Source organism: Phascolarctos cinereus, unplaced genomic scaffold (assembly GCF_003287225.1).
Source record: "Phascolarctos cinereus isolate Bilbo 61053 unplaced genomic scaffold, phaCin_HiC Scaffold_9;HRSCAF=440, whole genome shotgun sequence".
NCBI classification, from domain to species: domain Eukaryota; kingdom Metazoa; phylum Chordata; class Mammalia; order Diprotodontia; family Phascolarctidae; genus Phascolarctos; species Phascolarctos cinereus.
The window spans coordinates 48,156,842-48,181,457 of record NW_027556402.1 but is presented as its reverse complement, the minus strand read 5'-3'; the positions used below and the strand labels follow the sequence as shown (position 1 = coordinate 48,181,457).

Here is a 24,616-nt window from a genome sequence, read left to right as displayed (position 1 = left end):
GGAAAATAAAATATATTTTAAAAGTGGAGGGGAAAAGGAATTTTGATAAGTCATTTCATTGATCAAATTTCTTGAGTTTTTCAAAATTGTTTATCTTTACAATGTTGTTATCAATGCTGTTCTTGTGTTGTTCTGCATCAGTTCATACAAACCTTCATTGATTTCTCTCAGTCTCTTTCATTGCTTCTTATGGCATAGTACTACTCCAATACTTTTTTTTTGAAAAATCCAGATTCAAGTTTTAGCTATCAATTCAATGGTATTTTTGCATTTGATTTGATAAATTTCTTCTTTGATTTTCAAAGTTTATTTTATTTATCTATTTATTTATCATTTAGTTATTTCTTCAAGTATATTGCTTTTCTACATTTAAAAATCCCATGTCTATTTCATAAATCTGTTCCTTCTGTCTTTTGTTGATGAAGGTGTTTAGTGATTACTATTTTTTTTCTCCTCAGGACTGCTTTGGCCGAATCCCAAAAGTTTTGGCATGTTGTCTCATTGTGATCATTTTATTTGATGAAAGTATTTATCATTTCTATGATTTTTTTCTTTGACTCAATTCTTAATATTAAATTATTTAGTGTTTAATCAATTATAATATTGTCTTCAAAGGCCCTTTATTGGATACAATTTTATTGTGTTGTGGTCAATAATGGATGTATTTAATATTTCTGATTATCTGAATTTATTTATGAGGCTATTTAATGGCCTAATACATGGCCAATTTTTATAAAAGTGTTATGCACAGCTGTGAACTATGTACGTGACTTTCTATTCACATTCAGTAACCATTAAAGCTCTATGATACCTAACCAACTTTTCTAAAATTATGTTCATGTCCTTAACTTCTCTCTTGTTCATATTTTTTGTTAAGCTCATCTAAGTCTGAAACAGAGTTACATTGAATAATATATGTATACATATATATATAATATATAATTTCTCCCTGTAAATTGAACTTTTCCTTTTAGAAATTAGATACTATGTCATTCAATGCCCATATATTAAATATTGCCATTGGTTTTTGTATTATACTCTTAAGCACAATATAGTTTCTCTGTTCACCTCCTTTAATGTCTATTTTTTACTGTAGTATTGTTTGAGATCATTATCACTATTCCTAATTTTTCTGAATTTGCTTGAATCACAATTGTGCTGTAGCTATTTATATGTATGATTCTTCATGCTTTGGGAATGTTTCTTATAAACAACACATTTTTGAATTCTACCTTCTACTCCATTCTGCTGCCCTTCTTCATTTTATATGTGAGTTCATCCCATTCATGTTTATTATTATTAATGGTGTATATCTTTCTTTTTCCCTGTCCTTTACACTTATTCCCTCTATTTACAAAGGAGAAGGTAGTGAAAGAGAAAGTGTTCTCAGTAATAGTAAATGATCTGTTTCTCTTCTCTTGCCAAGACTCTAATCACAAATTATTACCCATTCTTTTCTTGTAATCTGCTCTTCTTAATCCACTTTTTTGTGCTTATGACACATTTCACTTTTATTCTTCCCTTCCTCTCAAACCTCACCTCCTCTTTCCTTTTCCCTACCTACTCCTCTGTTGATTCTAATGTTTTTCTGCAACAAAATCTGTGTGTGTGTGTGTGTATGTGTGTGTTGTGTGCATTCAGCCCCCTTTCATCTGGTTCAGATAAAAGTGTGGTTCATGGGATGTCTGCTTCCCCCACCTCTTCCTCCATGTTTATAGTCTTTTTCTCACCTACCCAATTATGTGAAATATTTTTTCTTCTGCCTTTGGCTTTCTGCCTTTAAGATGATCAAAACAAAACCACCTTCAGGTTCTCTGTCTTATAAACTCCCTCTTTGAGCCTTGAAGACAGGGTTCTCAGACAAACTTTTCATACAAATAAAGATGTAAACACTTCTCCATTGTATAGGCCTTTTCAATTATTTCAATAGCTTTATCTCTCTAGGTTTCTTTTGACTACTGTTTTTGCATTTCAAAGGTTTTTCAAATCTGGTATTTCATCAGGAATGCCCCAAAATTCTCTTATTTCATTAAAAATCTATTTTTCCCTTTTTTGCCAGGTAAGTTATTTTTGATTGTAAGCCTTTATTCCTTTTGGAATATTATACTCCAAATTCTTGTATCCTTTAAAGTGAGAGCTACCAAGTCTTCTGAGATCCTGAGAATGCACTGCTCCTTGGTACTTGAACTATTTCTTTCTGGCTACTTGTAGTATTTCTTTTATCCTGGAATCTCCAGATTATATGTCATTCCTGCAAGCTTTCATTTTAGAGTTTCTTTCAGAAAGTGACTGGTGGATTTTTTTAAATTTTCACCTTGTCCTCTGGTTTTACCTATGAGCAGCTTTCATTTAAGATTTTTTTGAAATATGGTATCTAAGCCTTTTTTTTTTTGGTTGTGGTTTTTAGTAGTCTGGTGAGTCTTAGATTTTTTTTCTCCTTGACCTGTCTCCTAGATTATTTTTTTAAGTAGGAGAGACATTAATTTTTCTTCTATTTTACCAAACTTTTAATTTTTATTTTGTTTTTTTTCAGTTGTGTCATAGAGTCATTGATTTCTGTCTGGTCCATCCTAATTTTCAGGGAGTCCCTTACTTGGATAAGATTTTGTACAACTTGTTCAAACTGTTCATTTTCTTTCCAACTCTTTCTCTAATGCCCTCATTTCATGTATAATATCTTTTTTTTTAAATTTCTTGTTTCATCTCTGCCAAGAATTCTAATGGAACTTGTAGCCAAGCCACACGTTTATCTGAGTTTATTATGCCCCAGGCATAATTGCTGAGGAGTTATTCTCTTCCACTAGGAATATACCTGAATACATAAAATTTCTTTATCACTGATATCTCCTTTTCTTTATTCCTGTTTCCAACTTTACTTCCTGAATTGGTTTTTGTAAGCAGCAGGCTAACCAGTCCTCCCACCTACCTATATCCTCAGGATCCAGAATGAGGAGCTCTTCAAGACCATAGGCAGCTCCTATCAGCTTGATGAAACTTTCAGAGCCCTTAGAGCATGCATACTAATTAATTCTCAGTCAGGGTTTTGAGGGTCTCACATTCATGTCTTGGTCCAGAGTTCTATAGATGCTTCATTACCCTGAGGACTCCTCACTGGGACACTGTATGGCAGTAGAAGATCAAAGCTTTATGCTGATCTTACCCCAGCTTCTCTGGCAGGGACTTCCCTAGTGTCTGTAGGCTTCTGGGTAACTCTTTTGCCAAGCTGGGCTGGAAGAATGCACTTGATATAATTTTCTCTTTATTTCCTAATTATTATTCGGTCTAGAATCTTTTTTACTTGACTTTTCCCTTAACTGTGGGAATTTTGCTGATCTGGTCCTTATTCACTCTGCCATCTTGTACCAAAAGGCAGCAACTACTTTTTTCCAGAAAACTCAATAGCTGGTCTTCTCAGAATACTAAACAGTACTATAGGCCAAACAAGTAAGCAGTAAAGGGTCATCATACTTCTTGCACCATACACAATCTTATGGAAAGAGGAAATAAATAAGAAGTTCAGAAAATAAATCACAACCTTGATACAGAAGTGTGATATAGTAGTGATAAGATAACAATTATTTAGATCTCTTTCCTCTCTTTCTCTCTTCTTTCTCTTCTCTCTCTCCTCCCTCCACCACATAAAAAGCACAGCAGATAATTTCTTGGCCTGCTCTAATGATAATTTCACCCTTTAATAGATAGAAGAACACACAAGGGGTAATTTTATTCTTTGATTTGATTCTCATCAACAGAAAGATTGCTGGACTCAAATGATGGGAACCTTGGAAGTGAATACTCCATCTTAAAGTTTATTTTTTAAAAAAGGTGGTGGTGGGGTTTAGAGGACAGAGAGAGAGACAGAGAGACAGAGAGCACATTAGGAATAATCTGATGTACCACAGATTTTGGGAAAGCAGATTTCAAAGAATTCAAAGGGAAGATAGATTCTATAGTCTAAAGTTCTATAGAGAAAGTCACCCTAGGAGATATGAGCAGCTCTCGAAAATGAAATTTTTAAAGACACAAAGGAAAACTTCTTATCAAGGAGGAAAATGGGGAACTGTCTAAAGATATTAACATACATTAATGGAGAATTCACCAATGAACCTAGATTTTTAAAAGATATTTACAGAAGATGGAAGTAAGGAAAAGTAATGGAGGATAAACATGACTAATATGTAGAGAAGAGTAACTGAGTTTTAAAGATTAGACTGGATTGATATTGATGAGGAAAACCAGATAAGGGTAACTAAAAGAAATGGGCTTTTTTTTAAAAAGCTATAACTAAGAAAAGGACAGGAATCAATGGAGGGACAGGACAGCTACTTGAGGTAGATGAACTGACAGCAAAGAGAATATTTTGGTGTTTTAACTGTTATTTTGCTCCTCTTTTCTCTGACAAGGAAAATTATTTTTATACTGGAAAGGACTAGATAAAAATGGTGAATGGGAAACTGATTTTCAAGATAAGCGAGAGAAACCTAGCTGCTCTTGATAAGTTCAAGTCACCTGGTATAACTGAACTACATTCTCAGGCAAATGATCGCTAAGTTAGTAAAAACTTCTGGGAATACAAGAGATTTTTTTTTGACTGAAGGATTAGGGAAAGGCAGATGTCTTTATTTTCAAAAAGAAAAAGAAAGATGATTGATTGATCCTGTAAACTTTAGGCTAGTAAGCCCGACTTCAATTCCTAGCAAAATTCTAGGACATACAATTAAAGACATGGTTAACATATATCTATAAAAGGAAGTAGTGATCACAAAGAACAGCATGACTTCATCAATAATAATTCGTACTTCCTTTTGTTTCTTTTTTAACATTTTTTTATTCTGAACTTAAGAAATAAAACAAGCAATTCCATAACAAAGTAGAATATAAAAACAAAGGATTGTACCTGAAACTGTAGATTCATTATGTACAACTTACTATTCCTTTAAAATATACAACAAAGTTGTCATGCCTTTTTTTCCTCTCTCCCTTCCCCCCCCCCGGTGGCTATCACTAGACACAGATGTGTGTGTGTGTTTGTCAGTTCTTTCTCTGAGTGCAAACAGCATCTTCCTTCATAGGATTTTTGCAGTTAATTTGGGTATTTGCAATAGTCAAAATAACTTGGTCGCTCAAAGTTGTTCTTTAAAAAATACTGCTGCTACTTCAATGTTATCTTGATTCTGCTCATTTTGCTCTTCATTATTTCATGCAGGTCTCTACGTGCTTTTCTAAAATAATTGAACTCATCATTTCTTATAGCAGAGTAATAATCCATCATGAACATACACCACAATTTCTTTAGCCAACCCAAGTTGATGGGCATCCACACACCTCTTTGCTATCACAAAGAGAGCTGATATAAATATTTTAGAACTTAGAGGCTCTTTTTCTTTTTGCTTAATCATCTTGGGAACCAGACCTAATAGTGGTATTGCTGGGTCAAAGCGCAGTTTAATAACTCTGTGGGCATAATTCCAAATCTCTCTCCAAAATGGTTGGATCAGCTCACAGATCCACCAATAATGAATTAAGGTCCCAATTTTCCCACATATCTTCCAACATGTGTTGCTTTCTCCTTCTATCATTTAGCCAATCTGATAGATGTAAAATGAACTCTAAAGGTTGTTTTAATTTGCATTTCTCTAATCAATAGTGATTTAGAGCATTTTGCATATGACTACAATTTGTTTTGATTTCTTCATAGGAAAACTGCTTGTTCATAGTCTTTGCCCATTTACAACTGGGGAATGATTTGTATTCTTATAGATTTGACAAAATTCTTTATATATTTGAGATATGAGATCTTTATCTGAGAAACTGACTATAGCATTTTTTTCAATTTTCTGCTTTCTTTCTGATCTTGACTATATTTGTTTTATTTGTTCAGAACCTCTTTAACTTAATGTAATCAAAATTATCCATTTTATACCTTACACTGCTCTATCTCTTGTTTGTTCATAAGTTGTTCATCTATCCATAAATCTGATAGGTAATGTGTTCCATGTTTGAATTTGTATACAAAGTTTTTTATGATATTGTCCATATAGTTTCTGGGTTTGTTTTGGTAGGTGTATTCCCAGGTATTTTATACTGTCTAGAGTTATTTCAAATGGGGTATCTCTAGCTATCTCTTCTGGTAAGGTCCTATTGGTGCTATATAGGAATGCTGATCATTATATGGGTTCACCTTATATCCTGCTATTTTGCTCAAATTATTATTTCAATTAACTTTCTAGTTGAGTCTTTAAAATTTCCCAAATATATCATTATATCATCTGTAAAAAAGATATAGTTTTATTACCTCATTCCCTATTCTGATTCTTTCTATTTCTTTTTCTTCTCATATTGCAATTGCTGAGATTTCCAATACAATATTGAATATTATTCATGACAGTGGGCATCCTTGTTTCATACCTGATCTTACTGGGAAAGCTTCTAGCTTATTCCCATTACAAATAATGCTTGCTGATGGTAGGTAAATGCTTCTTATCAATTTAAGGAAAAGTCCATTCATGCCTATACTTTCAAGTGTTTTTAATGGAAATGAGTGTTGTACTTTATCAAATGCTTTTTCTGCATCTATTGATATAACCATACTTTTTTAACTTTTATTATGATATAATCAATTATGTTAATAGTTTTCTGTATGTTAAACTGTCCTTGCATTCCTGATATAAATCCCACTTGGTCATAATGTATAATCTTTGTTATATATTGTTATAATGTTTTAGCTAGCATTTTATTTAGGATTTTTGCTCCATATTCATTAATGGGATTAGTCTATAATTTTCTTTATTTTTGTTTTTGTTTTTACTCTTCCTGGTTTAGGTATCAGTATCCTATTTGTTTCATAAAAGGAGTTTGGTAGGACCTCTTCTTTGCTTGTTATTACAAATAATTTATTTAATATTGGAAGTAGTCAGTCCTTAAATGTTTCATAGAATTCACTTGTAAATCTATCTAGTCCTGGCATTTTTTTTTCCTTAAGAAGCTCATTTATGGCCTGTTCAATTTCTTTTTCTAAAATGGTTCTATTTAGATATTCTATTTCCTCTTCTGCTAATCTAGGCAGTTTGGTTTTTTGTAAATATTCTTCCATTTCACTTAAGTTTTAAATTTATTGGCATATAATTTGACAAAATAACTTTATAATAACTTTGATTTTGTCTTCTTTAGTGGTATATTCACTCTTTTCAATTTTGATACTAGTAATCTGGTTTTCTTCTTTTTCTTCATCATATTAATCAATGGTTTATCTATTTTATTGGGTTTTTTTCATGATACCAACTCCTAGTTTTACTTATTAATTTAATGATTTTCTTACATCCAATTTTATTTATTTCACCTTTAATTTTTAGGATTTCCAATTTAGTGTTTAATTGAAGATTTTAAATTTGTTCTTTTTCTAGAAACTTTTTCTGTTTCTTTTTTTTAATTCTATACCTAATTTACTGGTCTACTCTTTCTCTATTTTGTTGATATAAGTGCTTAGAGATATAAATTTTTCTCTGATTACTGCTTTTGCTGTATTCCATAGGTTTTGATATGTTGTCTCATTATTGTCATTTTCTTTTTTTTATTTTCACATTAGTCATGTTTTAAAGAAGAATTAGAACCGATAGGAGGAACCATAAGAAAGAAGAAACAAAACAAAACAGAAGAAAAAAAAAAAGGAAAGCAAACAATATGCTTTGATCTATATTAAGGCTCCATAGTTCTTTCTCTGGATGTAAATAGCATTTTCCATCATGAGGCTTTTGGAGATGTCTTAGATCCTTGCATTGCTGAGAAGAGCTAAGTCTATCAAAGTTAGTCATTGAACAATGTGGCTGTTACTGCGTGCTTCTGTTGACTTTACTCAGCATCAATCCATAGAAGTTTTTCTAGGTTTTTCTGAAAAACCTTGCTCATCATTTCTTAAAGCACAGTAGTATTCCATTACATTCATGTACCACAACTTGTTTAGCCATTCCCCAATTTGATGGACATCCTGTCAATTTCTAATTCTTTGCCACCACGGAAAGAGCTCCTATAAATATTTTCATTCATGTGAGTCCTTTTCCCATTTTTATGATCTCTTTGGGATACACTCTTAGAAGTACTATTGCTGGGTCAAATGGCATTGTTGTCATTTTCTTAAATGAAATTACTGATTGTTTTTATGATTTGCTCCTTAACCCACTCATTCTTTAAGGTTAGGTTGTTTAGTCTACAATTAGTTTTTGTCCTATGTTTTTATGGTTCCTTACTAAATATAATTTTTATTGCATTGTGGTCTGTGAAGGAATCTAATATTTCTGCTTTTCTGATTTTAGCTATAAAAATTTTGTGCCTAATATATGGCCAATCTTTATATAGGTACCATGTACTGCTAAGAAAAAGGTGTATTCCTTTCTTTCCCATTCAATTCTATTCATATATCTATATATCTAGCTTATCTAAAATTCTATGCACTTCATTCTTATTTATTTTTTGTTAGATTTATCTAGTTCTGAAAGGGAAAGATTAAAGATCCCCACTCTTATAGTACTACTATTTATTTCCACCTGTAATTCATTTAATTTTTCTTTTAAAAATTTAGATGTTATAATATTTGGTTCATATAGGTTTAGTATTCAAATTTTTTCATTATCTATAGTACCTTTTGTCATAATGTAGTTTCCCTGTTTATTGCTTTTAACTAGATCTTAACTTTAATTTGTCTGAGATCATGATTGCTACCCCTGCTTTTTTTTTTTTGCATCAGCTGAGTCATAATAAATTCTACCCCAGCCCTTTATTTTAACTCTGTGTATATCTCTCATTTTAAAATGTATTTCTTGTAAGCAGCATGTTGTCAGATTCTGCTTTTTAATCCATTCTGCTATCTGTCTCATTTTATGAGTGAGTTCATCCCATTCACATTCAAAGTTATAATTACAATTTGTGTATTTCTGTCCATTCTATTTTTCTCACTATTGTTCTCAGCCTCTCTTTTTACCCTAGCCTTCCTTCAGTTTACATCTAACCACTACCTCTCTAATCCTCACCTTTTAAAGCATCTCTCCCATATCCTCTCCCCTAACCCTTTTATTCCTTATTCTACCCACTTCTCTAATAGTCCCTCCCTTTTCCTCTCTCCTCCTCCTAAATCTTAATCTACACATCCTTCTAAAAATCTCCCCTCTTATTCTGTCCCTTCATACTCTTATTTCTTTATAAATTAGGAGACTTTTATTCCCTTCTACTTGTATATGCTGTTCCCTCTTTACCCCAGATCTGATGACAGTAAGATTCCGGCACTACCAGCCATCCACCACCACCTCTTTCTTCTGTATCAGTTCTTCCTGTTGCACCTCATTTGTATGAAATAATTGCTCCTTTTTACCTTTACCTAACCAATTTTATTTTTTAGAATAACTCCATCACACTCAGCTCAGTCCCAATCTTTCAAACTACTTGAGTTCTGATGACAATCTTAAGAATATTGATAACATTTTCACATGTAAGAAACAATTTCACTTTATTGAGTCCCTTGTAATTGGTCTTCGATGTTTACCTTATATTTCTCCTGGATCTTATATATCTAATTTTCCATCAAGCTCTGGTCTTTTTGTGACAAATACCTGAAAGTCTGTCAATTCACTGAACATCCTTTTTTTTTTATTCAGGATTATACTTAACTTTGCTGGGTAAGCTATTTTTGCCTGCAATCTCAGTTCTTTTGCTCCTCAAAATATAGTGTTCCAAGACCTGGGGGGCAGCTAGGTGGTGCAGTGAATAGAGCTCCAGCCTTGGACTCAAGAGGACCTGAATTCAAATCCAGTCTCAGACACATAACGCTTACTAGCTGTGTGACCCTGAGCAAGTCACTTAACCCTGATTACCTCACCAAAAAAAAAAAAAAGGAAAAAAAGAAAAAAAAAACCCCTACACCAAGACCTGTAGTCTTTTAGTGTAGAAACTTCTAGGTCTTGTGAAACCCTGATTGTTTCTCTACAGTATTTAAATTGTTTTTTTCTTCTTGTTTATAATATTTTCTCCTTAACTTGGGAGTTTTGAAACTTGGCTACGATATTCATTTTCATCCTAGGATCTCTTTCAGGGTTTTCTATTTCTACTTTATCCTTTATCCTCTTGTTCTTCAAGGCAATTTTCTTTATTTCTTGCAATATTGTATCAAGATTCTTCTTTTTATCATAACTTTCAAGTAGTCCAATAATTCTTATATTTTCTTTTCTTGATCTGTTCTGCAGATCAGTTGTTTTTCTAATGAGATGTTTCAGATTCTCCTCTAGTTTTTCATTCTTTTGATTTTGTTTTATTATTTCTTGGTGTCTTATAACATCATTCACTTCCTCTTGCTCAATTCTAGTTTTCAAGGAGTTGCTTTCTTCCTTAAGATTCTGCATCTCTTTTTCTAGTTGATTTTCTTTTCGTATTTTCTTGATTTACTTGGGTTGTTCTTTCTTTTTTTCCTAATTTTTCCTCTGCCTCTCTTATTTGATTTCTAAAGTCCTTTGTGTGCTCTTCCAAGATTGTTGGGTTTGTAACTATTTGATGTTACTCTTTGGGGAAAGAGTGTCTTTTTTAAATTATTTTTACTTCCATATCTTTTTCTGAATTTGAACCCAGATCTTCTCTATCCCCACAGTAGCTGTCTATGGTTGGGTTCTTTCTCCTTTGATTACTCATTTTTAAAAAAAAAATTTTAGCAGTTTGTTATTATAATTAGCTCTTGTCCTGGGATGTAGGGAATGGTGCTTCAAGCCTCACGTCCTTATTTTCTGAGCTTTGACCTGTGCCCAACCTCAGCATTCCTCTCTCCCTCCAAGATTGGAAGTTTCAGAGACAAATTTAGGCTTCATGGAAGGAAAACTTCCTAACAATTAGAAATATTTTAAAATGTAATGCGATGCCTTTGGGTATAGTGGATTCCCCCTTGCTGGAGGTCTTCAAACAAAGACTCATTGACTACCTTCCCTTCTGCTATGATGGTTCTCTTCTCTCATTGGTGAGTTCCTCCTGAAGTTATTTAGGGGCCTAAGCTGCCATTCTTCATTCCTTTCCAAGAAGCTCTTCTGACTCTCCAGACTTTAACATCTGCCCCCCTCCCCTTTTCAGCTCACTTTCGTTTATTGTTTTCTCCTAATGTAATGTAAGCTCCTTGAAGGCAGGGATTGCTTTTCTGGTTGTTTGCATTTTTGTCCCTAGTGGTTAACAATGTTTGGCAGACAGTAAATGCTTAATTAACACTTGTTGCCATGTCTTCTCATTGGATATGTTGTAGAGGGGATTCCTGTTCAAGAACATTTGAGTTAGATGGCCTCTGAAATCTCTTCCAAACCTATAGTTGTGTAATTGTATGATTCTGTGATTACACAGTCCACTAAATACACTACCTACATCCATAATCAATATGTACCATCTTAGTACTGCCAGTCTAGACATAACATTCATTTCTTTGAGAGTCAATATGAGCTGCCTCAAGCTGGTACTAACAAAATGCATTCTGTTCTAAGACTTAGAGTTAAATAGCCTTTCAATTATCCTCCAGTATCCTCAGTATTCAATTACGCTGAGTTACTTTTTAATTCCAGCCAGTGTGTACTTCTGCTGTGGTGATTGTTGCTACTGTTTTATAAATATATATGTAATCCTTCCCATTGGAGTAGATAGGATCCAGCTTGGTGGCACACACCTGTAATTCATACTGTCCCGGGATCTGAGGCTGATGGACCTCTTGAGCTCACAAGTTCTGAGCTTCAGTCAACTAAGCCAATGGGGTATCTGCACTAAGTCCAGCATTACCATGGTAAGCTCCCAGGAGTCAAGGGCCATCAAGCTGCCTACGAAGTAACAAACTGGCCCAGGCCAGAAATGGAGGATGATTAGATCCATTAGCATCCACTTCACTTTCAGACTGGGAGACCTAGTCTCGAGACCAAACCAAAACAAACAAAAAAAAAAGCTAGGAGTATTGCCAATTACCCTCTCCATTTTGTGATGAAATTGATGTTAAATACATTACAATATCTTTTGTGCCATTTGCCTCATCCATGTGGGTTTCATTTAAAAGTTCACTTTAAATAAGTTCACAAAACTAAATAAATTCTTCTTCCCCCTTTGAATCACATATTCCATTGTACCAACTCTTTAAATTCAGGAGCATAAAATAGCACTTGTCACAGGTGTTAGATTTGGTGACATTCATAGGGAGGCATTTTAGAGTAGTGGAAAGGTCAGTGGATTTGAAAGTAAGAAAACATAGATCATAGATTCAAAGATAGAAGAGACTTTAAAGGCCATTAAGTACAACCCCTGCATTTTTCATATAAGGAAAATGAGGCACAGGGAGACAAGTGATTTGGCTCTCTCAATGCTCCAATCCATCCTACATACTGCTGCCAAAGTAATTTTCCATAAGAGCATGATGCCTGAAAGGAATTCTATTCCCATGGATTCTAATCTCATCTGTACCACTTCCTAGCTATGACCGTGGACAAATTATTTAACTTATCTTAGACTCTGTTTCCTTAACTTAAATAGGGATAAATATACAACCTACTTCCTAAGGCTTCGGTGAAGAATGAAAATACTTTTTTTTCAAATACTTTACTTTTTTCCAATTACATGTAAAAAAGTTTTAACATTTATTTTTTAAGATTGTGAGTTCCAAATTCTCTCCCTTCCTTCCCTCCCCTCTCATTGAGAAGGCAAGCAATTTGACATAGGTTATACATATGCAGTCATGCAAAACATATTTCCATATTAGTCATGTTGTGAAAGAAACCAAAAACAAGAAAGAAGAATAAAGGAAGCTTTAAAAAATGTGCTTCAATCTGCATTCAGAATCCATCAGATCTTTCTCTGGAGGTGAATAGCATTTTTCATCATGAGTCCTTCAGAATTGTCTTGGATCATGGTATTGCTGAGAATAGCTAAGTCATTCACAGTCAATCACTTTACAATATTGCTGTTACTATGCACAATGCTCTCCTGCTTCTGCTCACTTCACTCTGCATCAGTTCACATAAGTATGTCCAGGTTTTTCTGAGAGCATCCTACTCATCATTTCTTACAGCACAACAGTATTTCATCATGATCATATACCACGGTTTGTTCATCCATTCCCCAACTGATGGCTATCCCCTCAATTTCCAATTCTTTGCCACTACAAAAAGAGTTGTTATAAATATTTTTGTACATATAGGCCCTTTTCCTTTTTTTTCCAATCTCTTTGACCTAGTAGTGGAATTGCTGAATCAAAGAGCATGCAATTTTATAGCCCTTTGAGCATAGTTTTAAATTAACATACTTTTAAATGCTGTTTTAATGAGTTAATATTTTAATTCTGTCCAGTTTCTGCTATAGATAACAAGGAAAGCAGATGTTTTCTGTCTATAAAATTATCTGCATATCTCCTTTACCAGAAGATATAGATATATGCGCTAATGTGTATTATCTAAGTATTTCAATTTTTTTAAAGTTAATTAGGGTGGGCACATCCTTCTGTGACTCCTAGCTCTACACTTACTGTCCATTTCATCTTAGGAAAGTCACACAAACTTCGGAAGCTGTTTTCTCATTCTTAGGAGTTGAGCTGGGTGGCCCCCATTCCAATTCTAAATCCTATAATCCTACAGATGCCTCTGTGCCTCAAAAGACATTCTCTAAGAGTTATTTTGGAAAGAAAAGAAAAAGGAAAGAGGAGAAAAGAGGAGAGGAGAGGAGAAAAGATAAGAAAAGAAAAGAAAATGAAATAACATGGTGTCAGTTTTGTCATAAGCTTCTTTGAACTTGCCTAGGGTAGGATGGTCTTCTAGAGACGAACACTAAATCTACCACAAGTCTATCCAACCAGAAGTTAGGTCATGTTGGCAGAGCTTTAGAGAAGGTCAGGGTCACCTCCAAACCACAAATAGGTATCAGAATAGACCTTCCTTCTCTTTTCTTTCTTTCCTTCTTTCCCTCCTTCCCTCCCTCCCTTCTTCCTTCTTTCCTTTTTTCTTTCTTCCTCTTTTTTTCCCTTCCTCCCTTCCCATCCTTCCTTCTCCCTCCCTCCCTTCTTTCCTCTTTTCCTTCTTTCCCCCTCATTTCCTCTCTCCCTCCCTCTTTTCATCCTTTCCCTCTCTCCCTTCCTTCTTTCCTTCCTTTCTTCCTCCCTTCTGTTTCAAGAGGAAATTCCTGTATTCTGAGTAGCTTTAAAAACAACTAGTAATCAGAGAGATTCAAACTTTTGTAACTAATTACACTTGGAGAAGGATCTCTTGTAATCTATCAACTGGCAAGTTTTCAAAGGCATAGACACCTGGTGAAATATTGAGTGTTTTCATAGTATGTTTTCAATGTTGATTTTGCAAAATCTGACTTTCTGTCTTTTTTTTATTAAAGGTACGTAAAGAACAATAAAATTCAATGCAGTGTGTGTGTGTGTGTGTGTGTGTGTGTGTGTGTGTGTTCCTGTTCTCATCAGTGTGGCCGCTAAAAAACTGGAAGGAGTGCTGAAAGGAAAACAATATTTATAGCTGAAGAAATTTGGCTTCACATAACGGTAATTATAAACAAGATATTTTCCTTAATAAAATCACTGCGAAACAAAAATCTGGAAAAACTAACCTAAGTGCTTCCCTATGGCAGCTTTTTTAAAAAAATTTCATTACATATGCTTGTGGGGTGGGGGGATTGAGTAAAAGAAGAGAGAGATGTAAACAGAGAGGGACTCGAGAGAGATACAGAGAGTCAAAGAGAAACACAGGAGAAGAGAGGGAGAGAGAGAGGGAGAGGGAGAGGGAGAGAGAGAGAGAGAGAGAGAGAGAGAGAGAGAGAGAGAGAGAGAGAGAGAGAGAGAGAGAGAGAGAGAGAGAGAGAGAAGCAGTTGTCTCTGCTAAGGGGGTTGGTTTTCTTTAGAAACTGGAATGTGTCCAGGCTTGATTTTTATTTTCAATTCACATTTCAGATCCAACTCCCCAAACTCTTTGATCTTTCTCTCTGTCTCCTTACCCGGAAGAGAACCCTTTGCCTTCTCAGCTGGGAGCTGGGAGCACACGTGGAAAGCTTGGCTCGGCTCCATATTCTTGCCAAATTTAGTCACACAAAGGGGCCAGAGAGGGGAAAAAGAAAGGATGAAAGAGCCAGCCGCCCAGACTTCAAAGGGAGCAGCCGCCCCACCCCGGTCGTCTCCAAACACCGCCCTCTGCCTATATAAGGAACCGCTCTCAGAGGAGGGCGTTTCTCTCTTAAATCAGAGCCTGGGCCCTCGGCGCGTACACGCGCAGCCCACAGGGAGAAGAAGGAAAAAAGGGGGGGGGGATGAGAACGGGAAGGGAGCGCGCGCCCCCGCGGAATTGAGGCTTGAAGGGGCTGAGCCCCAGTCCCAGGAGAAAATCAGACGGGAACTTTTTGGGACTGTGGGAGGGAGTCGGAAAGAAGAGGGATTTAGCAACCTGGTCCTTTGGGTCCCCAAATTTATCAATGTCTTGTTTCACTGCCATTATTAGGGTTTCATCTCCTGACCCGGGAACCTGGAGATGATTTAAGAAAATCCTTCTTTCGTTTTCCAAAATACCATCTACTGTTTCCCCGGGGACCGGTTTGAAACAAGGTTTCTGGGCAGGACAGGTAGAGTGCATATCCAAAAGCGGGCTGTAATCCTTTCTTATTCTAAGATTCCTTTCCAGACTCTCCTGGTCTCCTTGCCCTTCATCCTTCAGCCCCTCTTTATTCTTAGCCAATGATTGACAATGTTTTATTTCTTGGACTCGGACGGGGCTCCCGTGATGAGCTCTCCCGGTCCAGAATGACTGCAGGGACGCATTTTAATTCCGCTAGCTAGATCTTGAGAACCGGGAGTTGTGATAACGCCTCATGTCCCCATCTCGAGATTGTTCAATAGGAAAATCCTTGAGGACCTGCCTGCAGGGCTACGCTGGTTTCTTAAGGACTGGTGAGTGGGGCGCACTCCGCGCTCACACGCCCACAAGTCTTAGGAATGGGGATGGGTAGGGGAGAAGGTTCAGAGGCTCGATCTCGCTACACAGCAGAATGCTTTCCCAGACAATAAAAAGGATTCAGGGGTTGCATGGAACAGTTAAATACAATCTGCAGCAACATTTGCATGGTGGAATGATGCAGTCTGCTGTCATTCTAATTCAGATATATCGAGTTTTCCCTTGGAGCTCCCAAAAGTTTTTAAGCTCCCCGCGTTTTTGTCTATCTTGGGGGCTGGGGGAGGTAGCCTTCTAAACCAAAATGGTCATTCTCTTCATTTTCCTTCTTTCTCAACGCCTCCCTGCCTCCTAAATCGACAGCTTTGTGCTGTCTCCAGTCAACTCAGGCGTTGGAGTCAAGGTTTTCTGCCTCTCTCTTCCTACGGTAAACTATTTCGTTTCCCTTTTGCCCTTCCGTTTCCCCTCCTTAGACCACCATCACCTTCCTTTCTGCTCCCACCAAAATCCTAGCTGGGAAAAATTCCAGCCCACATACATAAATCAAAAAGTGGGAGGGGGATTGACTAAGGTCCATGGAACTAAAAAGCTGAATAAAGGGGAACATGTTTTTCTCCCTTTAATTAAAGTTTGTTTTGTGCATACATATTTAGCATCGAAGTCACTGTTTTTAGTTTAAAATGATCTTCCTTCCCCCCCCTCCCGCGGTTTAAGGGTACCTCGGTAGGATGTTAGCAGCGTGTGCACGCCTCGACTTCCCCTCTGATAGAGAGTTTAGGTAATCTCATCCTCACTAAGAAAGCCAGCCCCTGCATGGGCAGGAGGAAGTGTTGTTGGCTCACCCCCATACTAAACCCAAACAAACAAGCTAAAGGAATCAGAGGGAAATACCGCCTCCGCCACCACCCAACCTCTAGCAATTGTTTCACGGTCGAAATTCAAATGCATCGAAACGCCCTCTTAAACCCACATCCTGGAGAGGAGAACCTGCAGCATCCAACTTCTCCGTCACCCACTCTAGTCAACAGAAACAAACCCACCCAGTGCTCCATACTGGCGTCTCAATATCAACTCCTGATTTGTGATCCAAATCTCAGTGATTACATGGGACGCCTGCATGCTAATTGCAGTCCTACACACTAATCGCTAACGCAATTAGTATAGCCTTGTGACAGAAAGTTCCCCGCTAGAGCCTTGCAAACAAACCATTAGGGAGAACGGAAATCATCTTCCGGGGTTTGCCTCGCCCCTCCTCTCCCTCCCTCCCTCTACCCTGGGAAAGACAGACTGAACATTGAAATATCACCTTGTTGCCCACCTACTTTTTTAGGCCGTCTCTACTGAAGCCGCTTCAAATTGCAATAGCAACAGCAGATCTACAATATCCCCAAACTCACTTTTTGCCGTTTGCAAAGTAAAAAATAACAAAACATTTCGTATCCCCCAGGTGCCTGATTATTTTTGTTAGAAATAATGTTTCCAAAGAGTATTAAGATAAAACACCAAATGGAACCTCTTTTCCCTTGACTCTTTAAATTGGTCCTCATTAGGTAGTTTCCCCTCCAATGACTGTTCTTGAAACTCCCATCTTCTCTCAGTCTTCTCCCGACCATTTCGACCAAATGAGTAGTCGAGTCCAAACAATTAACAGGAAGGAGAAAATGGGATTCGAATTACGTTTATCTCTTGTGATCATTTGACTTCCTCAGCTTCCAGAACACCTCCGCCCCCAATACACACGCGCAGGTATACATCTTAATTTGGCTATTTAATTCCACTTGCACCCTCTCTCCTTAGCCTGTTTATTTCATAAAGAGAACATTCGGCTGCTTTGGTGGAGCTGAATTGTTTATTTTCTTTCCCTTCTGATCATTATTAACATAATTAGTCAGTCTCCCCTGTTTGCTCACATTTCCTTTAAACTATCAGACGATATAAACGTTCATGATCCTATCTAGAGTAGAGACCATAATATTAAAGGAAACATAATACCTCCACGCTCCCTTCCCAAAATAAAGAAAGAAAGAAAAGGGGAGAAAAACGGGTTTCTCTCCAACTCTTTAGCATTAGTTTGCTGATATACTGTAGCAAGATTTTGTTTTTGTTTTTCCTCTAAGGCATAAAATTGTCAGCTGTTCAAAGCGGATTGAATTTCCTTCACTTCCTTCTCCCCCTCTCTGCCACTCCTTTTATCCTTATCCCAAACTCCCCATATAGTACTAATAATGTATCTGCTAAGCATGCATTATTCATGAAAAAGTAAACACTTTCAAATGTTTTCATTCTTTAAAAGTTGTTTGGTAAAATCCCATGTCCAAAGAATTAGTTACCAAAGGGAGAAGTTTTCGGCAACATACATAGTGCTCTCATGATCCCTGACAGATGACAGTCAACTGCACAATTAATAGTTTTGTGTTTTGACCCTGGGGAAAGATGAAGAATCTTTGTACAGTTGTTTTTATATAATATAACCAAATCTCATTTTCAACTCAAGGAAGACACTCTGGCTTGGGTTCTTTCTAAATTGTAATAAGTTGTAATAATTCAACTGAGATATTCCTCTAGCATATTGAAGATCTGGCAAAAGTAGCAAAATATAATGATTTTGCTGAATTTAATTGTACTTTCTAACCTCAATTTCCCCTAAACGTAACAAAAGATAATCATGAAAATAGTTCCCAAAGCATTGGGACACAGTGCCAGGGAGATGATGAGAGGTTAGGGGACATTTGAGGTTGAATTCTGATTTTTCCCCCCTTCCTTGCAAGAGTCCATTTTGAGTGTACAGCGGTGCCGTGGCTCTAATTCCTGCCCTCTCCTCACCTTACTCTGTGCCTGTTCATCTACTGATCTTGCATTCTGACATACTCTACTTACTGTCAACGTCCTCCTTCCCCTCTTCCCTTGCTCTATGCATTTAGTGCCCACACTCTTTCCTGCACTACTGTGTGTATCAGGGCGTCCAAAGGACATCTGCCTAAAATGCCTGTGGAATAAAAATGGTGAAAGAGTGATCGTTTTCATTGTAATTAAGACGTTCAACTTCCCCTTATAAGTGTTGCTATTTCCTCTCTCCCCAGTTTCCCCCACTTGATCTCCCAAAACCTGGAAGTTCATGCTCACTGGTACCCAAATTATGTGTTTTTACAGTCCCACATACTAATTGCGCAGGCATATATGTATGTAGGTATAACCAAATGTGAATTTATGTGTGATGTATATATACACCCCTACAACTATGTGTATGCATGTATATATGTATATGTAATATGTATACCTGTGGCTCTTTCCTTGCCCGTTTCTTTTCTCCCTTATTAGTGATTTCTGCATGGTTACATTCTCCCATTTTCTCTTTTCTGCCTATCCCCCCTTCCCCCCATCCCCTTCTTTCAGAGCGTCTATCAATGTGGTGTCAATCAGAGCGGCGGCTTCGCTTTCATCTTCCCTCTCCCCCTTTTCTGAGAGAGAGAGAGAGAGAGAGAGAGAGAGAGAGAGAGAGAGAGAGAGAGAGAGAGAGAGAGAGAGAGAGAAGCAGGAAGGGTGTGGGGGGCGTCTGGAAGAAGATGAGTGGGGGTCGTGAAAGAAAGCATAGACGTTAAAGTTAAACCCTAAAGGCACCCCCCCCATTTTCAACTTCACATAGCATATCGATCCTTTGAGGGCCAGAAGGGGCAGCCACGAGATCCTTCCCTCCCTGTCGAAGTTGCCTAATTTTTCTCCCGCGGAGAAACACACAAATACACCCCACACGCGGAGGACCAGTCCTACAGGCTCGGAGAAAAGGGGGGAAAAAAACACACACACCCTCAATCACCACCTCCTCTGCGCCCCCCACCCCACCCCTCTTAAGCCGCCAGCCAAGGAAAGAAAGAGGCGGGGGAGTTGAGGGGGGAGGGGGTGTCCAGGAGGGAGGAGGAGGAGATCCGACGCTTGTGGATAGCTTTTCAGCGCCGGAGAGGCGAGGGAGGTGGAGAATCGGCCGGGAGGCGCAGCCGCTCACCTGCAGAGAAGAGTGAAGAGGAGGAACCCTCAAAGCCCCGACCGCCCCTCAGCCTCTCCCTGATCTCCGGGCTCTGTGGACTCCGCCAGAGGCGCCGAGACCAGGCTCTCCAGTCCTTGCTCTCAGCAGGAGTTAGTTTCCCCTCCCCCCTCCCGCCCCCAACACCCCCCTCCCCTCCGCGCGCCCCCTTGGCTCCAGTAGTAGTGGAGGGGCTTAGCTATTACTTGCTCTGACAGAGACTGCGGACCCAGCTTAAAGGGTGGTGAGCAAGCGATCTGGAGTGCGAGAGAATTAAGGCTGGAGAGAAACTTGAGCAGGAAAACAAAGAAGAGTTTGCCTTATATCTGAGACTAGGATTTCTTTTTTCTTTTTTATGTTTGTGTGTGTGTGTGAGAGAGAGAGAGAGAGAGAGAGAGAGAGAGAGAGAGAGAGAGAGAGAGAGAGAGAGAGAGAGTTTGTGTGTGAGACAGAGGCCAATGTTTTGATCCCTTGCGCCCCCCGGCTCTCCACACCTCCGGTGGTACAAACTTTATTCTTGGCAAACTTTTCTCTTCCCTCCCTTCAGTCATTCTCTTCTCTTTCCTCCTCTGCTCCTGAGTTCTGTCCTCAGCTTCCATCTCCTGCAGATTAAATGGGCTTCGAAATGCAAAGGCGAGAGAAAGAGGGAAGAAACAATAAGGCGTAAGGACCCGCATCTTCAGGTTGTTGATTATTTGCTACAGAGATAGATGCCCATATACATCTATCGCTGCTCCAGGAAGTGGAAATTACATTATCTCCTGACTCTCCTTGCAGCTTCTCATCGTGGGAAAACGCGAACTCGGAGCCTTTCGGGCAAGCCCCGTCACTCCCTTTTGAAAACAAAACGACTCTAATATTCACTTTGTCCAGAAGATCCAGAAGATTGCGTGGAGGCCTGCCTGCCTCGCCTCCGCACTTCTGGCGAGCCCCCACCCCCTCACCACTCGCACCAACTTCCACTGGCAGACACAACAGAAGGCAGGGACTTTGGGTGGAGAAGCAGGAGCGAGCGCCTCGCTTACCAGCCGCACAGGAGCGATCGGGGAAGAGAGCCAACTTCGACCGCTTTGCTGAACCTCCCACCCACCCCTCGCGGTTCCTGCTATTCTCCTTCGGGAGCCAGAGCTTAGCTCTCTCTTCTGGAAGGGGAGGCACAGCTGAGAGGCCACCACCGAGGGACGCAGACACCCGTACTCGCGGCTGCAAGGGAAGCTTGTTGGCCGACTGCCTCTGAGCAAGAACCGTCCCCATTTCATTCTTTTCTTGCACGCCAGTTTCAACTCTCTCAATCTCTGCCTCCTCCCCCCCCCTTTTTTTGTGTGCTTTTGTGTCGTCGCTGCCGCGGTCGTTCCCCCAGAGGAGAGGGGATTAAAGAGCAGCCGGAATGCCCCAGCTCTCAGGGGGAGGCGGTGGCGGCGGCGGCCGGGGGGACCCGGAGCTGTGCGCCACGGACGAGATGATCCCCTTCAAAGACGAAGGCGATCCGCAGAAGGAAAAAATCTTCGCAGAGATTAGTCACCCCGAAGAAGAAGGGGACTTGGCCGACATCAAATCCTCCTTGGTCAATGAATCCGAAATCATCCCAGCCAGCAATGGGCATGAGGTGAGCCCCCCACTCCCGGCAGCCTGGAAAGGCATGGGGCGCACGCAAGGGAGGAAGAAAAGACGTGGGTGACTGGCTGTGTTTGTGGGTCTTTATGTAAGTGTGAGAGGGAGCACAGATAGTTGGGGTGCTGAAAGTATAACTTCTTATTTTGGCGAGGAGGTGGAGGGGTGCGAGAGCATTAAGTAAATGCTCTTGCCTTGTGTGCACAGGTGTGTGTGTGTGTGTGTGTGTGTGTGTGTGTGTGTGTGTGTGTGTGTAGCCAAACTTCTGAAATTAGTGGTTTTCTGGGGCTCGTTGATACGGCCATCGAGGCTGTGCACGAGAAACGGTCTCATGCGTGTTTCCCAGGAGTTCTTAAGACTCATAACCTGGAAGGAGACAGTTCAGCCGTGGATATCTTCTCTGGGCCTCAGTTTCCTTTTCTGTAATACAAAGGAGTTGAACTAGATGGCCTGAGGACTCCTCTAGCTTTAAGTCTTTCTTTCGTTCTTTTTTTTCCTTTCCTTCTTTCTTTCCTTAGTGATAGGCGAGAGACGAGAAAGAGGATGGGGCAAAGGAAGGGGGAGGAGGGCATACTAGCAGTTAGTGAAAAGTTTTCCTTTAATGCGTACATTTCATCTCTTTCGGTAGTTGTCTGCTCCAGTGCGTTAAACCACCAAAAAGCATTTGGGGGTGGGGGGAGGGGGCGGAGACGAAGGGCGGTGGGCTGCGGGCGTGGGGCAGGGGATGAGTCTGGGGCTGCCAGCTGTGGAACCGGTGGAGCAAGCAAGGGGGTGGGGCGGGAGTGGAGAGGACCACTGTGGGGGGTGGAGATGAGAAGGGGGCCGCAGCCCTGAGACAGAGCTGCCAGCATCTCATTCGGCAACAACAGCCTTGGCCGCTATGGGTGAAACCCGTCACTTGTGGCCCCAAGGAATCTGCTGCGACACAGACGTGGTGCCCACAAGGTCGTTGTCTCTTCGCTCACAGCACTTTGGTTTTCTTCAACCGTCCCCACAGCCCCACTTCATCACCTCCCTACCCACCCCTCCATCTCCCACCCCCCCCAGCGCGTGTTTTTTGCTGCTTGGGAACTGAAACCAAGATGCAGAAACGCCGGCTTAAATCAAGATAAAGCCAGGCCTGGGGCACCAAAGGAATTGGGGGGTTTAGGTCGACTGCTCCTTATTGGGTCTACTTGTTCTCCTTTGGACTCGCGCTTCTTGAGATAGCGACAGTAACCAGAGTAAAGTAAATAGAGACACGTGGGAGCCTAAGAGAAAAAGGGAAGACAACTGAAGGGGGTGGGGAAAGGGGAGAACTGTGTCTCTTGGATGAACACCTACCAGACGTGTTCGGATGTCCACCTACCAGACGTGTGTGGATGTCCGATAACTGTCCAGCTAAATGTTGGAATTGGGGAAGCTATCTGGATTGAACCCCTAAACTATAACTCCAGTGCTTTTCCCCTAAAGACGTCGAAGTTAGCGCCCCCATTCTTCACCAAGGTTGTGTATAGAGAGGTTCTAGGAAGATAGTGCCATAATGAAAATAAATATATCCCACATTTCCCCCACATCATGAGCGAGGCTAAGTGTTGGAGAGGTCAGAAGAGCCATTGAGTCTTCATTTAGGATTCAAGGTATGACAGAACATTCCATCCCCAAGAGGAGGAGAATATCTTTACGCATATTGAGGCCTTTTTTTTTTTGGCCAGGCTGGGTCGGTATTGGAATGTTACTTATTCCTAAGAACAAATAAAAACAAAACGCCAGCTGTGGTTTTTCAAACTCATCCTCTTAGCTAAGTCTTCCATTAGTGACTGTAAAATAATGGGGAGAATGGTGCAGCCTCGACTAACAGATCTCTTACCTTTCGGGGTCAAAGGAAGAACGAAGGGTATGAAAAGGACAACGCTGTGGTAGGAAAGAATAAAGATATTGCACTTTGTATTTGAAGGAGCTGATAAAAGGGCGTGAAAGTAGATGGGAGAAAACCAATAGAGGTTAGGGCTGGATGTTTTGCACTTGTCTGGGTCTGAGTGAGTGGTATGGTTGTCACAATTGACATTATATAGTCCCTTTTAGATGAATGTAGCTATTGGGGAAATTTCCTTCATCAGCCACAGAGTGGCTGCTATTCTAGCTTCAAAGTGTACACACAAAGAAAAGCACTCAGCTTGATAGTTGAGAAACTGACCTAAAGTGAAGTTTATTTAGAAAACAACAGTAGTCGAATGAAGCCTGCTCTTGATTCAGTCCCCAGGGAAAATATTGCAAGGACGTCATCAACAGTCTGCTACCGTGTCTTTGATTTGTTTAGGTTTAAATTTTTATTTTCAAAATGAAAAATAAATTTTAAGATTCAAACCTCCTTCAAAATTCCGTTCTGACCAGTTGTTGGGTAAATGAAGGTGTGTGGAGGGAATATGAGGGTAATAGATTGTAGAGGCTCAAAACCTTTCTAATGCAATTAAGTCTCCACAAGGCCATCAGATGGCTTCCTCAACATCATCAAGGTCAGAGGTAGGTGCAGATTCTAACAAGATATACACATACACACGTATGTACACATTACATACATATATGTTTAACTGATAGAGACTTTATAAAAGTATTGGACAAATACGTAGTCAAAAATACATCATAGGATTAAAGTATGTAGAGCTGAAAGGGACTTTGAGAGACCACCTCATTATTTTCTAGATGAAGACATTGAGTTTCAGGGAAGTTTGATGATTTGCCTAGGATCACCTAAGTAGTAAACAACAGAAAGGAGATTTGGGCCCAAGTTCTCAGGTTCAGAGTCAGTACTTAAGTTGAACTATTTTTCTTCTTTAATTTTCATAGTTACCCAAGTATTTTCTTTCCCATCCTCTCCCCTTCCCTTACTGTTCTTACTTTATAACTTATATTTAATGTACCTTGCCACTCTGATAATACTTAATCTGTCCTTCCTTTATTCCACATTCTTTAAATATACTTTAAAATAATTTTTAAAGTGCTAAGCCTCCTAGAAATATTACCACTTTAAAAATAGATTATATACATATTAGGTAAAGATCTACATATTATATAGCTATATATAGAT

The 24,616-nt window shown here is 39.2% G+C and overlaps 1 protein-coding gene across 7 annotated transcripts in view; it reads left to right on the top strand.

The window, feature by feature from the left end:
- Window positions 1-20,532: 20,532 nt before the first annotated feature.
- The window catches only part of LEF1 (lymphoid enhancer binding factor 1), a 181,492-nt gene continuing 177,408 nt past the window's right edge, over window positions 20,533-24,616 (top strand). For all 7 annotated transcript variants that reach the window (XM_021001390.2, XM_021001385.2, XM_021001389.2 and 4 more), the window contains exon 1: window positions 20,533-21,544. In XM_021001390.2, the coding sequence (XP_020857049.1) occupies window positions 21,326-21,544 (219 nt within the window). In that variant the 5' untranslated portion in view covers window positions 20,533-21,325. The remainder of the gene's footprint in view (window positions 21,545-24,616) is intronic.